We start from the raw sequence: 12,012 nt of genomic DNA on the forward strand, positions 1-12,012 counted from the left end.
AAAAATGTTACATTGACCTTCAACAAGTTTATGCATGATAATTACGTTGAATAAACGATTCTGATTTCTGATATCAATACAAAATCATGGTTCGAATGTTCCTCCAAATATGGACATACAACCTTCTTATGTTCTCATAGTATAGGAGCGTAAAGTAAGTTTATTCCCGTTCCTATTAGCGTTGGTTCACGGCGGAAAGTTTTGACTTACTCGCCATTGTTCTATAAAAGGTGCAACTTTAAATTCTTTCACTGTTAATGTTTACTTGGAAACTTGTTCTTTGTGTGCACTTTAATTGTTTGTACATTTACTAAGAAAGAAGTTTTGTTAACACACTTTATAGCACAAGGTTTATAAAGTTATAAACATAACATTTTTTCTTTCTGAGAATGTGGTGAGTTTTATAACATTTTCTGAACTAGGTAGGTAGCTTGATGAACATAATAGAAGGTCACGACTACAACCCGATTGTATTTCCTTCCACCGTAAGATGAAGTAAGTATTCACACCTCACCTAGCTCTCTATTAGACCAACGTGATAGGTGGTGAGTAATAGCCGACCCATAATACCTACATAACTTGGCGAATTCTTTTTTGTTTCTTTTTCATCGTATCAGGGTTATACCGGTCCGTTTTGTCACTTCAGGACCCCGATACCGACCCCGCCGGCGTGGTCGACGATTTCCCTCATTCAGCGCTTATCGCTATCGACCCACTAGAGTCGATTAATTCTTTCAAATATTTTTCCTCTCAGACGACGCCCTGAGCCGAGGTTCGCGCCCAACTGGGCACCCTCAGGCCTGTTGTCTTAAACGTTGTACCGGGCGAGAGCCTTCAGCGCTCCCCATTTGTCCGGCCAAGTAGTTAATGCCATCTGCGGCAAATCTACAATAAGTCACAACAAAAAAAAAAAAAAATTTTTTCAAATTGACCGCATAATAGTATCACACAAGATTTATTATTTTATAAAATAATTCCGTGAATTCCTCTGATAAAATAAAATAAATATAAGCTAAAGCTAATATAATATAAGCTGCTATCCGCCAGCCGCAGCAGCGTGGTGGCCCAGTTGAAAGGACCAGGTTCAAATCCAGCACGGGTCTCAACCTATTTTCGAAATCGTTTGTCGAATTCATGTTCGGATTATAAATGATTATCACGTGCTCAGCGGTGAAGGAAAACATCGTGAGGAAACCCACATGCCCGAGAAATGCGTTTCGGAGGTATGTGAGTTGATCTGACCTGTTATAGGCTGGTTTTCCATTCGCGGGCTGTAAGGTCAGACAGGCAGTCGTTTCTGTAAAAAACCGGACCTGTCAAATCTTCAGGTTAAGTAAGCGAACTCTGTTAAAAACGGGATAACGCTAGGGAGATGAAACGATTAAAAGCTGCGATCAAAATCTACGGGCAACATTCTATGTTCTGAAACACATTTCCAGTTTGGTCGTGTTAAAACAAACGTGAAGACGTAAATAAAGTTCGACAAAGCCTCGGCGGTCAAGAGCGAGACCGGAAGTCGGCGCGGCGACAGGTGGCGGCCGGAAATGGCGGCGCTTCCGGTCCTGCAGACTACCTACTGCGATTCAAAGGTGCTGAAAGGTTCTACGAGAGAAAGATTGTTCACAAGTGCTATTGGGAAACTTGAAATGACGTAAGTATCTCGAATACGATGTGAGTGCGATGCTTCAGTTGTTTGGTTTAGAAACATTTTGTCTAGAAGCAAATTGTTTCTTATATTGCGTTGGAATAGCAAACATTCTAACATGTTCTCATGAATTTATTCAAAAACACTTTTGTTATCACACCTTATTACTTATGTAACTTTTACATCATCATCATCATCAGCCCATTAACGTCCCCACTACTGGGGCACGGGCCTTCCTCATGGATGGATAGGGAGATCGGGCCTTAAACCATCACGCGGGCCCAGTACGGATTGATGGTTATTAACGACTGCTAATGCAGCCGGGACCAAGGCTTAACGTGCCTTCCGAAGCACGGAGGAGCTCGAGACGAAAACTTTTTTTTTTGTGGTCACCCATCCTATGACCGGGCTTTGCGAAAGTTGCTTAACTTCAACAATCGCAGACCGAGCGCGTTTACCGCTGCGCTACCGAGCTCCTCTTGTGTAACTTTTTATTAATTAGTTACCTATACCATAGTCACCTTTTTCGGAAAATAATCCGGTGAAATGCATTCTTATTATTTGCATTATATATTTGGCAATGCACATTTTGCTCCATACCCCCTCCGGTTGACTGAGGCTCCCCTCAACTAAGATGTAAGAAAGTGATTCCGAATCACGGAATCATCTTACTTTTTCAGACAATCAAGTGATTCAAGCCCGAAAAGTACTTACCAAACAAAGGACAGCCTCACAAAGTGATCCAGATTGTGAGCCTAACGCTCTAACCACTAGACCACAGAGGCTGTGAAATAACCTATGCGTTTTAAAAAATACCCTCTACAATAAATACTTTCTTTTCCCACTCATGTTCTTGGTGGGGACATTAAAATTTATCTCCGTATAGAACGCCGGATGGCGACGCCATTTGGCACGGCTCGGCGCGATCTACCCGAGCGGTCAGGTGTGAAACGACCCTTACCGCTGCGAGAAATGCTAGTGCGCTTGCTGATTGTTGGAAGGGAATAAAACTGTTTAGTTTCAGAATCTGAGCACAAGATTTTATTAATAGGATACCTATGATGAATCTTATAGCGACAGAGGTGTTTCGCTTATCGCTCATAACAGTTTCTCATATTCACCACTAATTTAAGAACCACGCTCTTGTCAGTGTAGCATTCTCCATTCTTGTCTATCAAAGGCCAATTCCTTCATTTCCTTATAAGATACGACGTTCACCGTGTCTTTGATCTGCTCCATGTAAGCTCTTCTTGGTCTTCTCCTTACTCTCTTTATTTGTAACTTTCCTTTTGTGGACGTTTTTAATAAATTTGTGGTGTCTTATTAAGTGTCCAACATCTTGCCTCTTCTGTCCTCAATTACTTTCAATATTTGCCTCTTTTCCCTTACTAGCATTTCCTGATTAGTAACTTTTTCAGTTCAACTTATTCTTTCATAGTCTCTCATGTTGGAAGGGAAAAATTTATCTGTCGGTTATCACGATGCAAACGCTGTAGATAATTATCTGGACGGATTTTAAGTTTTATAATCGCTTACAGTAACTTACTTAAGCATAAAAGGCTATGTAACAGATAGTTGTGAGCACTGGTTTGGATAGGACATTACAGGCTGATCACCCGATTGTCCGAAAGTAAGATGATACGTGCTTCAAAAGACACGTAAAGATGGCCCGGTTACTACTTACTGATGTTAGTACGTGGTCGCTTATGGCTCATGAGCTATGTTAAGGGCCTTTGGTGGCTCTATAATAACCCTGACACCAGAGATGATGAGGTTGGTAATCCACCTCACAACCCATACGATAGAAGAATTTAAAAAAAATCTTTAATGACGAAAAAGCAAATAAATCATTGGTCTATTACAAATAAAGCAGAGTGGTCTAACTCCAACAGGTACCACAGTTAAAACAAGAAATAGAGCTGTAGAGCTATATAGAGCTGTAATAGTGTTGTAAATCTAGTGGCAAGGTAGTGCTAAGAGGTAAACATCTCCGCCCCTCCATTACCTTTCGTCTGTAACTTACAGTACTGCACTTCAACAATAACCTTCTTCTTGGGTTAAAAACTAAAGTCCGACAAACTGTTATCCGACATTCTTCTATCGTGTGGGTTGTGAGGTGAATTACCAACATCATCAACCCTGGTATCAGGGTTATTATTAAGCCACCAAAGGCCCCTGACATGGCTCATGTAACGACTAGTAACTTACATCGGTAAATGGTAACCGAGGCCAACTTTACGTGCCTTCTGATGCACGTATCATCTTGCTTTCGGACAATCGGAAGATCAGCCTGTATTGTGTGTGTGTGTGTGTGTGTGTGTGTGTGTGTGTGTGTGTAAACATGTTCATCAATTGTTATCACTACTAATCATATATTATTATATATCAATATAAATCTGATAATCTGTCTGATTTCGTCAATCTCTATATCCTTGCTCGGTCTAACCATCGCTTAAAATCGTTAAATAAAATATATTTTTTAATAAAAAAAACCGACTTCTACCGCAAAACTAAAAAGCAATAAATAAATTTACTTCGCACAAAGTAATAAGTACGTATTTTCAATTAGTTAATTAATTTTATAATTTTGATTTCGGTGCCAAATAAATGCTACAACGAGGTACCGATTTATATATTTTTCAAATACTGATTGTTTTGTGATTTTTTGTTTGACATTGTTTTGTAATTGCTTTGATACAGAATCAGAATCAGAATCATTTATTCAACGTAATTATCATGGATAAACTTGTTGAAGGTCAATGTAACATTTTGAATTTACGTCATTTCGCAAGGTGTTATGGCTGAGGAGAAGAAATGAAAAGAAACTGCCAGCAACACATCTTTTAAATCAATGAGGGTACATTACAAGTTATTTAATAACTAGAGGAACACATTTAATACCAGACATGTTTATCATTTAGGTAATCATTAATCTTATAATAAGCTTTTTTACATAAAGTAAGCTTCACGTGAGCTTTAAATTTATTCTCTGACAAATTTAAAATATTATCTGGTATTTTATTGTAAAAACGTATACATAACCCCAAAAAAGATGAATTTAATTTACTTAATCTAGAATTTTGAACAACAATTTTATTTTTATTCCTTGTATTGTAAGTATGCCTTTCACAGTTTCTCGGAAGGAGAGATACAGGTATTTAACAATATTGCGTGTACATAGTAATTTGATATTGTAGTAGGGTTGTTGTAGCATTTATTAGGCACCGACTTCAAAATTATAAAATTAATTAACTAATTGAAAATACGTACAGTGCGATCAGCAGTGAGTAACGTGCTTTAGGGTATCAAAATGGTGATAACTGCAATGAAAAAAGGGGTAGGCTAAAAAAACTGATGAAAATTAAATAATTTCCGAATAATAACTGATAGAGGGAGGGGAGAGTATCATCATAAGGGTTCCTATTTAGCATTTATTTAATGAACTCTAAAAAAAATATTACGTAATAGTAGCATTTTTGAGCCTTCATCATTTGTTTCGTTAGTAAGTTGAACATTCTTAGTATAAAGTTTCGTATAGAATAGAGAATAAAGTAATTTTAACATAAGTAATTCAATTGCGATGAAATTATTTTACGGCGACCATCGACCTCGTATAAGAAATAGACAACCAATCTCTGTAAAAGTGTCCTCGGCGCATCTTGTTACAAGCGACGGCGTGTAACTTTTTAATTTGAGGGTGTTGGGACCCTCTCTATATAAGTTCTGGCGACAATAGATGGCGTAAGTGTAGCCACGCCATAATCGAAATTTAATAATTTCAAAAATATTTTTTTGTCATAGATAAGCTAAGCTAAATGAGCTCTACACCCTTTTACCACAACTTGAAGGTCTAGAGAACCTACAAACAATAAAAAATATTATAAACCCATCCTAAGCCCCATCCCATCGTAAGCGTGGCCAATTATTGGTCAGCAAAAATTTAGTATCGACTCGCAAAGAAGAAGAACCCATCCTATTTCCTTCAGGTTTACTCTGGTTGTGAAGTTATTGACAACTTCCTATTTAAACGTTCTTTTCATTAATTATTATTAGAAACTACTTAAAAAAAAAAGAAAACATGTACTTAAAGTTTATTTACGTTCATTTGTAATAAATATACCTACAGAAACTTAGTACCTATATACTTTTGTATGGGAATGTATATTAAATCAATATTTTGAAGAAAATACATCAATCAATCAATCAATCAATCGCAAAGCGCAAAGGTCCCCATTACACTCGCCGCATTACCACGTTATATGGCGATGGACAACCTTTGCACCAAGAAAGAGCCCGCACGCATATCACTTCCAATTCAATTCAATCAATTAAATTCAATATAATAAAAAAAAAATAATATAATATTCAATTTCAATTTTTTTTACTTCTTGTGGCACAAACAAAATAAAGCCTCAGAAATAATGGTAAATAAGAAAAAGACTGAGTTATTTACGTTTTACACTGAACGCGCTATACATACGCCATCTAGGTAACAGATAGGAATTAACAGCCCTAACATCTTAATTTGAGGGAACGAACTTATACTAATGTTTACGTTCTTCCCCTGGTAGTTGCGGCTTCCGAATACATCCCGCTCAAGGGCGGTACTGAAAAGTATCGGCGTCCGAAGGACGGAATATACGATCCCAACGACCCGATTACTCTAGCCATAGAGGCTGCCAATCAGGTCGCGACACGCCGGCATGGTAGACGATTTCCCTCATTCAGAGCTTATCTCTATCGACTCGCTAAGGTCGATTAATTCTTTCAAATATTCTTCCTCTCAGACGACGCCCTGAGCCGAGGTTTACGCCCAATTGGGCACCTTCAGGCCTGTTGTCTTAAATTTTGTACCGGATGAGAGCCCTCAATGCTCCCCATTTGTCCGGCCAAGTAGTTAATGCTATCTGCGGCAAACCTACAATAATGCACGTCAAAAAATAAAAAATGTTAACGTATTTACAACACGGTGACACTTTATTAGAAAAGCTCCTTAGCGAATGTGAGTCTATAGGATGTCAGTGAGGTCGATCGACAAATTGTTGAGTATGGCAGTGATCTAATAGGGACCTAGCAATTTATTGTAATTAACACCTTATTTCGTAGTTAAAATAATTACCTTCTAATTAACTAGGTCTCATGAGACAGAGACGCATCGTGGAATTTAACTTATTTTGTTTTATTTTAGAGCGTAAAATAACGTAAATAATCTATATATACGTTCTACTGCTGGGTAAAGGCTTCTCTCAATCAACATACTCTACCACTCACTTCACACTTTCCCCACCGGGATTCGAACCCGGGACCTCCGGATCGTGAGGCCAACGCTTAACCACTTGACCACGGAGGCCGCCCGGGTTCGAATCCCGGTGGGGACATATCACAAAAATCACTTTGTGATTCCCAGTTTGGTTAGGACATTACGGACTGATCTCCCGAATGTTCATAAATATGATGATCTGTGCTGCGGAAGGCACGTTAATCCGTCGGTCCCAGTTACTACATACTGATGAAAGTACGTAAGATTATTTTTGCACTGAAGGTCCTGGTAATATATCAGGAAGACATAACATAGTATCACGCCTGTATCCTAAAAGGGGTAGACAAGGGTCTTATATCACCCACTCCCTGTAATTAGGGGCGAACCTATTGCCATTAAATGGGCCCAAAAAACAGGAACACTATAAAAAAAAACAACAATCAATCAAGCAATCAACAATCAAGCAATCAACCAATCAAATCAATCTTAATCAATCAAACAATAAAAAAAAGACAATCAATCAAAGAAATCTCATTGGGTTTCTAAATCCGGCCCTTTAGTTACGTTAGGTCAGGGTGAGACCTGGCGTAAATTAATTAGATAATTTCACTAATCACTGCAAACTAGACGTTGATAGGCTTTCTAAATAATATTTTTATTGTTATTAAAAATGATAAATCCAAAATTGGACAATGAAACAAAACGGTACTTCTATGAGAGATGCAAAGTCCTATTCTTTCTCGGTGCGCCCAATTTTTGGTATAGTGATTTGGACATGCCAAATTTTCTGAAGAAGATCTACTTTTACCTATCAAAGTTCATGGATGCAGCAGTAATTCTGCTCATTATATTGGAATGGTTCGCGTTTTGGACGCAAAATAATTTGAATGAGAAGCAAACAGCAGATTTAATCCTGTTTTCATTTTCTCATCCTGTAATTTTTTCGTTCGTCTTGAGTCTGTATTACTATCTGGAGGATATAAAAGTGGTATTGTATATTTTGACGCATAAGTTGAAGGTCTTCAATGACAAAGAGGTTGAGCGAGAGATGGTCAAAAGAGCGAACATTTTCTCGTACTTTTATACTGCTCTTACAAGCATGGCGCTCGTGTTCTATGGCATCGATGGCATTATACAAGTTGCTTTTGCAGGTAAGCCTCATCACTAATATAAGAGCCACGCTCTTGTCGGTGTAGCATTCTCCATGCTACTTTTTAGGGAAAAATAGGGCCCCTTCCTCTTCCGCCCCGCAGTGCTCTGTCTGACGCGAGTGTGAAGGCGCCCAGAGTAGTCTATTTTAAAGCCGTACTATAACTCCTTTCCTCCGCCTCTGAATAATACTGACAGTTACGGCTGCCCCCACTCAGGTTCTAGGTAAGCCTGACACATCTTTATTACCATAAGTAAGCTGCGCGCTGCTGCGCTGCTGTGTTTAAGCTGCGCCTAGAAGGTTTCTGTCAATGTTGCTCTATGAATGTTCGACGGGAGAATTTCAAATGATGCAACTAAAAATTATAACTTCTTTCTTTCTTGTCGTTCCCTCACTGCTGAGGATCGTGATTGTACGTAATCTTCTTCCTCTGGGTTTGGTGCTGTTCCATTATGTACAGCTCTTTATAATATTAACTCTAAAATTGACATTTCTGACTATCTACTGCTAGTGTTGCAGGAGTATTTTACCACAAAAAGGAGTGAACAATGCTCTTTAAGGTTGGCAAGACATAGGCAATGAGAGTCCTGCAAATTTCCATAGGCGGCGGTGACCATTTGCCATCAGATGGCCCTTCTGCCTGTTTGCCGTCCAAGTCATAATTAAAAAGCCATTCTGTTTATTTCAGACGGGACCTTCGTCACTGTAATAACGGTGTGGCCTGATGTAAACGAGCAAGGCCTTCTACCTGACTTCGTCAGAATCATCAACTATATTGTCTGGTGGATCTTCTTATTTCGCATCACAACTGTCTACGCATTCGTCATTCCCGTCACGGTGTGTCTGAGTCATCAGTACAAGAACCTGTGCAGTTACTTCTACCATCTCAACGACATATTCAAAGAAGAGCTAACTCAGGAAGAAAAGGAGAAGAAGTTTCTAGAAGGCGTCGTAGTCGGGATCAATTTACACGCGAACACTTTGTGGTAGGTTAATTTACCATAACTATTCCAGGTTTGTTCGCGCATCACGCTAAAACCACTGGACGGATACGACTGAAATTTTGCAGATGTGTTCATTAGAGGCTTGATCAAAATCTGCAATATAAATTATCTTGCTATCTTTATCTCTTTAGGGTTAACCAATGTTCGTAGACAAGTTTAATATTATAACTAAGAAAAGGTTGGTTACAATATTGAATAATTCATGATTATAATTCACAGGATCAAAGATGAAACTGTGAAAATATTCAGCATTGTGTTCAGCGGGCAGATATTGGTGAACATAACAGTACTGATTCAGCTGATGTCTCAGGTCATTGTAAGTATCTTGGGGTTTTTATTCTGCGCTGTATAATAAGTTAGATTTTCACACCCGTCCGCGGCGCTATTAACATAAGTGATTTTCTTATTAACTTTTGATTTTATTTTTAATTTGATGTATTGGGCTTTTAAAGCCTAAAACAAATGGTTATTATTATTGATTAACTTATTGAATAGCAAAATGATAGAATTATTTCACCAGGTATTTATAATATGCATAAAACAAACATAAGCAGCTTTATACGTTCCACTGCTGGACACAGGTCTCCCTAATCAACCGGAAGCATACTCCACCATGCTGCTCCCGTGCCGGTTGGTGGATTTAGAATATTATTTTTTTTATACCATAGCCATCTTCAACCGCAGAAGTTTACATATTTTGACTATAATGTGATTCTTCTGGTGGCAGAGTTCAGAACACACTTTCGGAAATGCTCTGGCGTCGCTCAGCACCACCTCGGCCATGCTGATCAGCACTGGTTGCATCATGTGGACCGCTGGTGACGTCACTGTTGAGGTCAGTGAAGAGATCAGCGTGATCTGCATGGGTAGTGCTATCGCGCGAGACCAATAGACGCAGTACGTGCTGTCTGTGTAGATTAACGATGTATGGCTATTGGTCCAAAACCTGCGGTAGTCATCGCGTCGAGCGCGATGCAGTAACCGTGCAGACACCGTAGTTCGCTAATAGAAAGATATCCTTGAGTAATCATGAAAATTTTATCATACAGTTGAGTGATCTCATGTGCCCTATGTATTTTATCACCGTATGTTGTCAGGCTTCGAAGCTGGCGACGGCGATGTTCAGCTCGGGCTGGCAAAATTGCGCAGGCGCAAGCGAGCGGCGCGTGCGATCCTTACTGCTCATCGCAATGTGGCAGAGTCAGGTGATTAACGTTCTCATGCTTCGCCAAAAGTTAAGATCCCAAATGAAAATGCTAGAGGGTGTGCTCTTCGGCTATTAGGAACAGCCTTGTGTACGGACACGAGCATTAATATGTATACATTTTGGTACCATGTCACATTAACTTTTTTGAAAAATTGAACTGTAAGTCTCACTAAATGTCAAATATGTTAGTGCGACAGAGTCCTAAAGTGGGTACATTATATTGCTTATGACTGTATATTCAGTGATTATATTTTATACAGTGTAGAAGGTACCTACATAAAAATAAAGACAGAGAGAGAAGTCTACAGTTAAAAGAACGACGAAGAGAAAAAAGAGACAATTCAAATCGAAAAAATAACTGACTCGGACGGAACTTGAACCCGCAGCTATTGTCAAACCGGGACGAGCGTGTTAACCATCACACCAGCGGGTCCTCCTTCTGTTCATGCGAAATTCCCTTTCGATCTATGCATAGACATAATCCGCCAAAGGCCCCTGGCATAGTTCATGTAACGACTACTTACTTACATCAGTAAGTAGTAACCGGGACCAACGGCTTAACGTGCCCTCCGAAGCACGGATCATCTTTCTTCTGGACAATCAGAGGTGATCAGCCTGCAATGACCGGCGGCGGTTAGTGTCTGTAAGTGTCAAGAAGCAGATACACTTCTATAGCGTCATTAAACCGACGCATCATATCGTTCATCATATCCAGCTTACGACATCGTATCAACAGTGGCTGCAAGTTGTCTTTGATTACTTGTGGCTCTGCCCACCCCATTAGGGATTACGGGCGTGAGTTTATGTATGTATGTATGTATTAAACCGACGCGGCGCCATCTATCTAGAATATTGAGTACTAATATTACTTAAGTACAGGTAAGTGCTATAAAAACAAAAACCATTTAAAATAACGCCAATTTACACTTGAATGTAAATATGAATAAAATTGGTTGTTTAATTTGATTTCCAGAGGCCAGTGATAATAAAATGCCTTGGCATTATAAGAGTATCGTACGAGTCGTATGTGTCGGTAAGTAATGTTTAAACTTTTGAGATTTTCAATAGTTTTTTAATTTATAACAATGTTAATAATAATAATAATAAAACACTTTATTGCACACAAATTCACAAAACATTTACAGGATAAACTTATTCTAAGGTGGGCAAAGGCGGCCTTATCGCTAAGAGCGATCTCTTCCAGACAACCTTCGGCAAAGGATATGGTACATTTTGTACAGCTGCAGTGTAGCGCGCAGATACGTAAAATAAAACAATAGACACATTTTATATATATATACACAATCTTATCTACTTACTAAATATATATATTATACACATACTATATATACATACAATGATACATATAAGTAAAAAATGTTTGTTTTTGTTTGTTGCAATGTTTGTCTTGTTCCAGATCGTCAGGTCATCCTACTCGGTATTTTCAGTTTTATACTAGAAGATATACTTACCTACTAATTAGTATTAGTACCATGCAAAAAATAAAAAAAATAAGGGGATCATCAGATGTAGGTTGTATTATGTGCGCGCTTACTGGATGGCGTTTAGAAAAATAGTTGTGACGATACAAAAAAAAATACGTAAGACATGGCCGTATGGGCATAGTTCCCTTTGCCTTACCCTTCGGGGAAAACCAAAACAAAAAAAAATGATGGCGTTTATTTGACCGTGTGGTGAGGATGTAATGTACAATGTTTTGACTAGTTTTTTTTTCATTATATGTAT

General features: G+C 38.7%; 1 protein-coding gene across 1 annotated transcript; it reads left to right on the top strand.

Annotated features, from left to right (window-relative positions):
• The first annotated feature begins 7,575 nt into the window (after positions 1-7,575).
• On the top strand, positions 7,576-11,725 carry LOC126369765 (uncharacterized). The gene is made up of 7 exons (XM_050014329.1): positions 7,576-8,056; positions 8,744-9,041; positions 9,279-9,375; positions 9,787-9,894; positions 10,157-10,264; positions 11,240-11,299; positions 11,684-11,725. The coding sequence occupies exons 1-7, from the start codon at positions 7,576-7,578 to the stop codon at positions 11,723-11,725; spliced, it is 1,194 nt and encodes a 397-aa protein (XP_049870286.1).
• Positions 11,726-12,012: the final 287 nt, after the last annotated feature.

This window comes from Pectinophora gossypiella, chromosome 9 (assembly GCF_024362695.1).
Source record: "Pectinophora gossypiella chromosome 9, ilPecGoss1.1, whole genome shotgun sequence".
Taxonomy (NCBI): domain Eukaryota; kingdom Metazoa; phylum Arthropoda; class Insecta; order Lepidoptera; family Gelechiidae; genus Pectinophora; species Pectinophora gossypiella.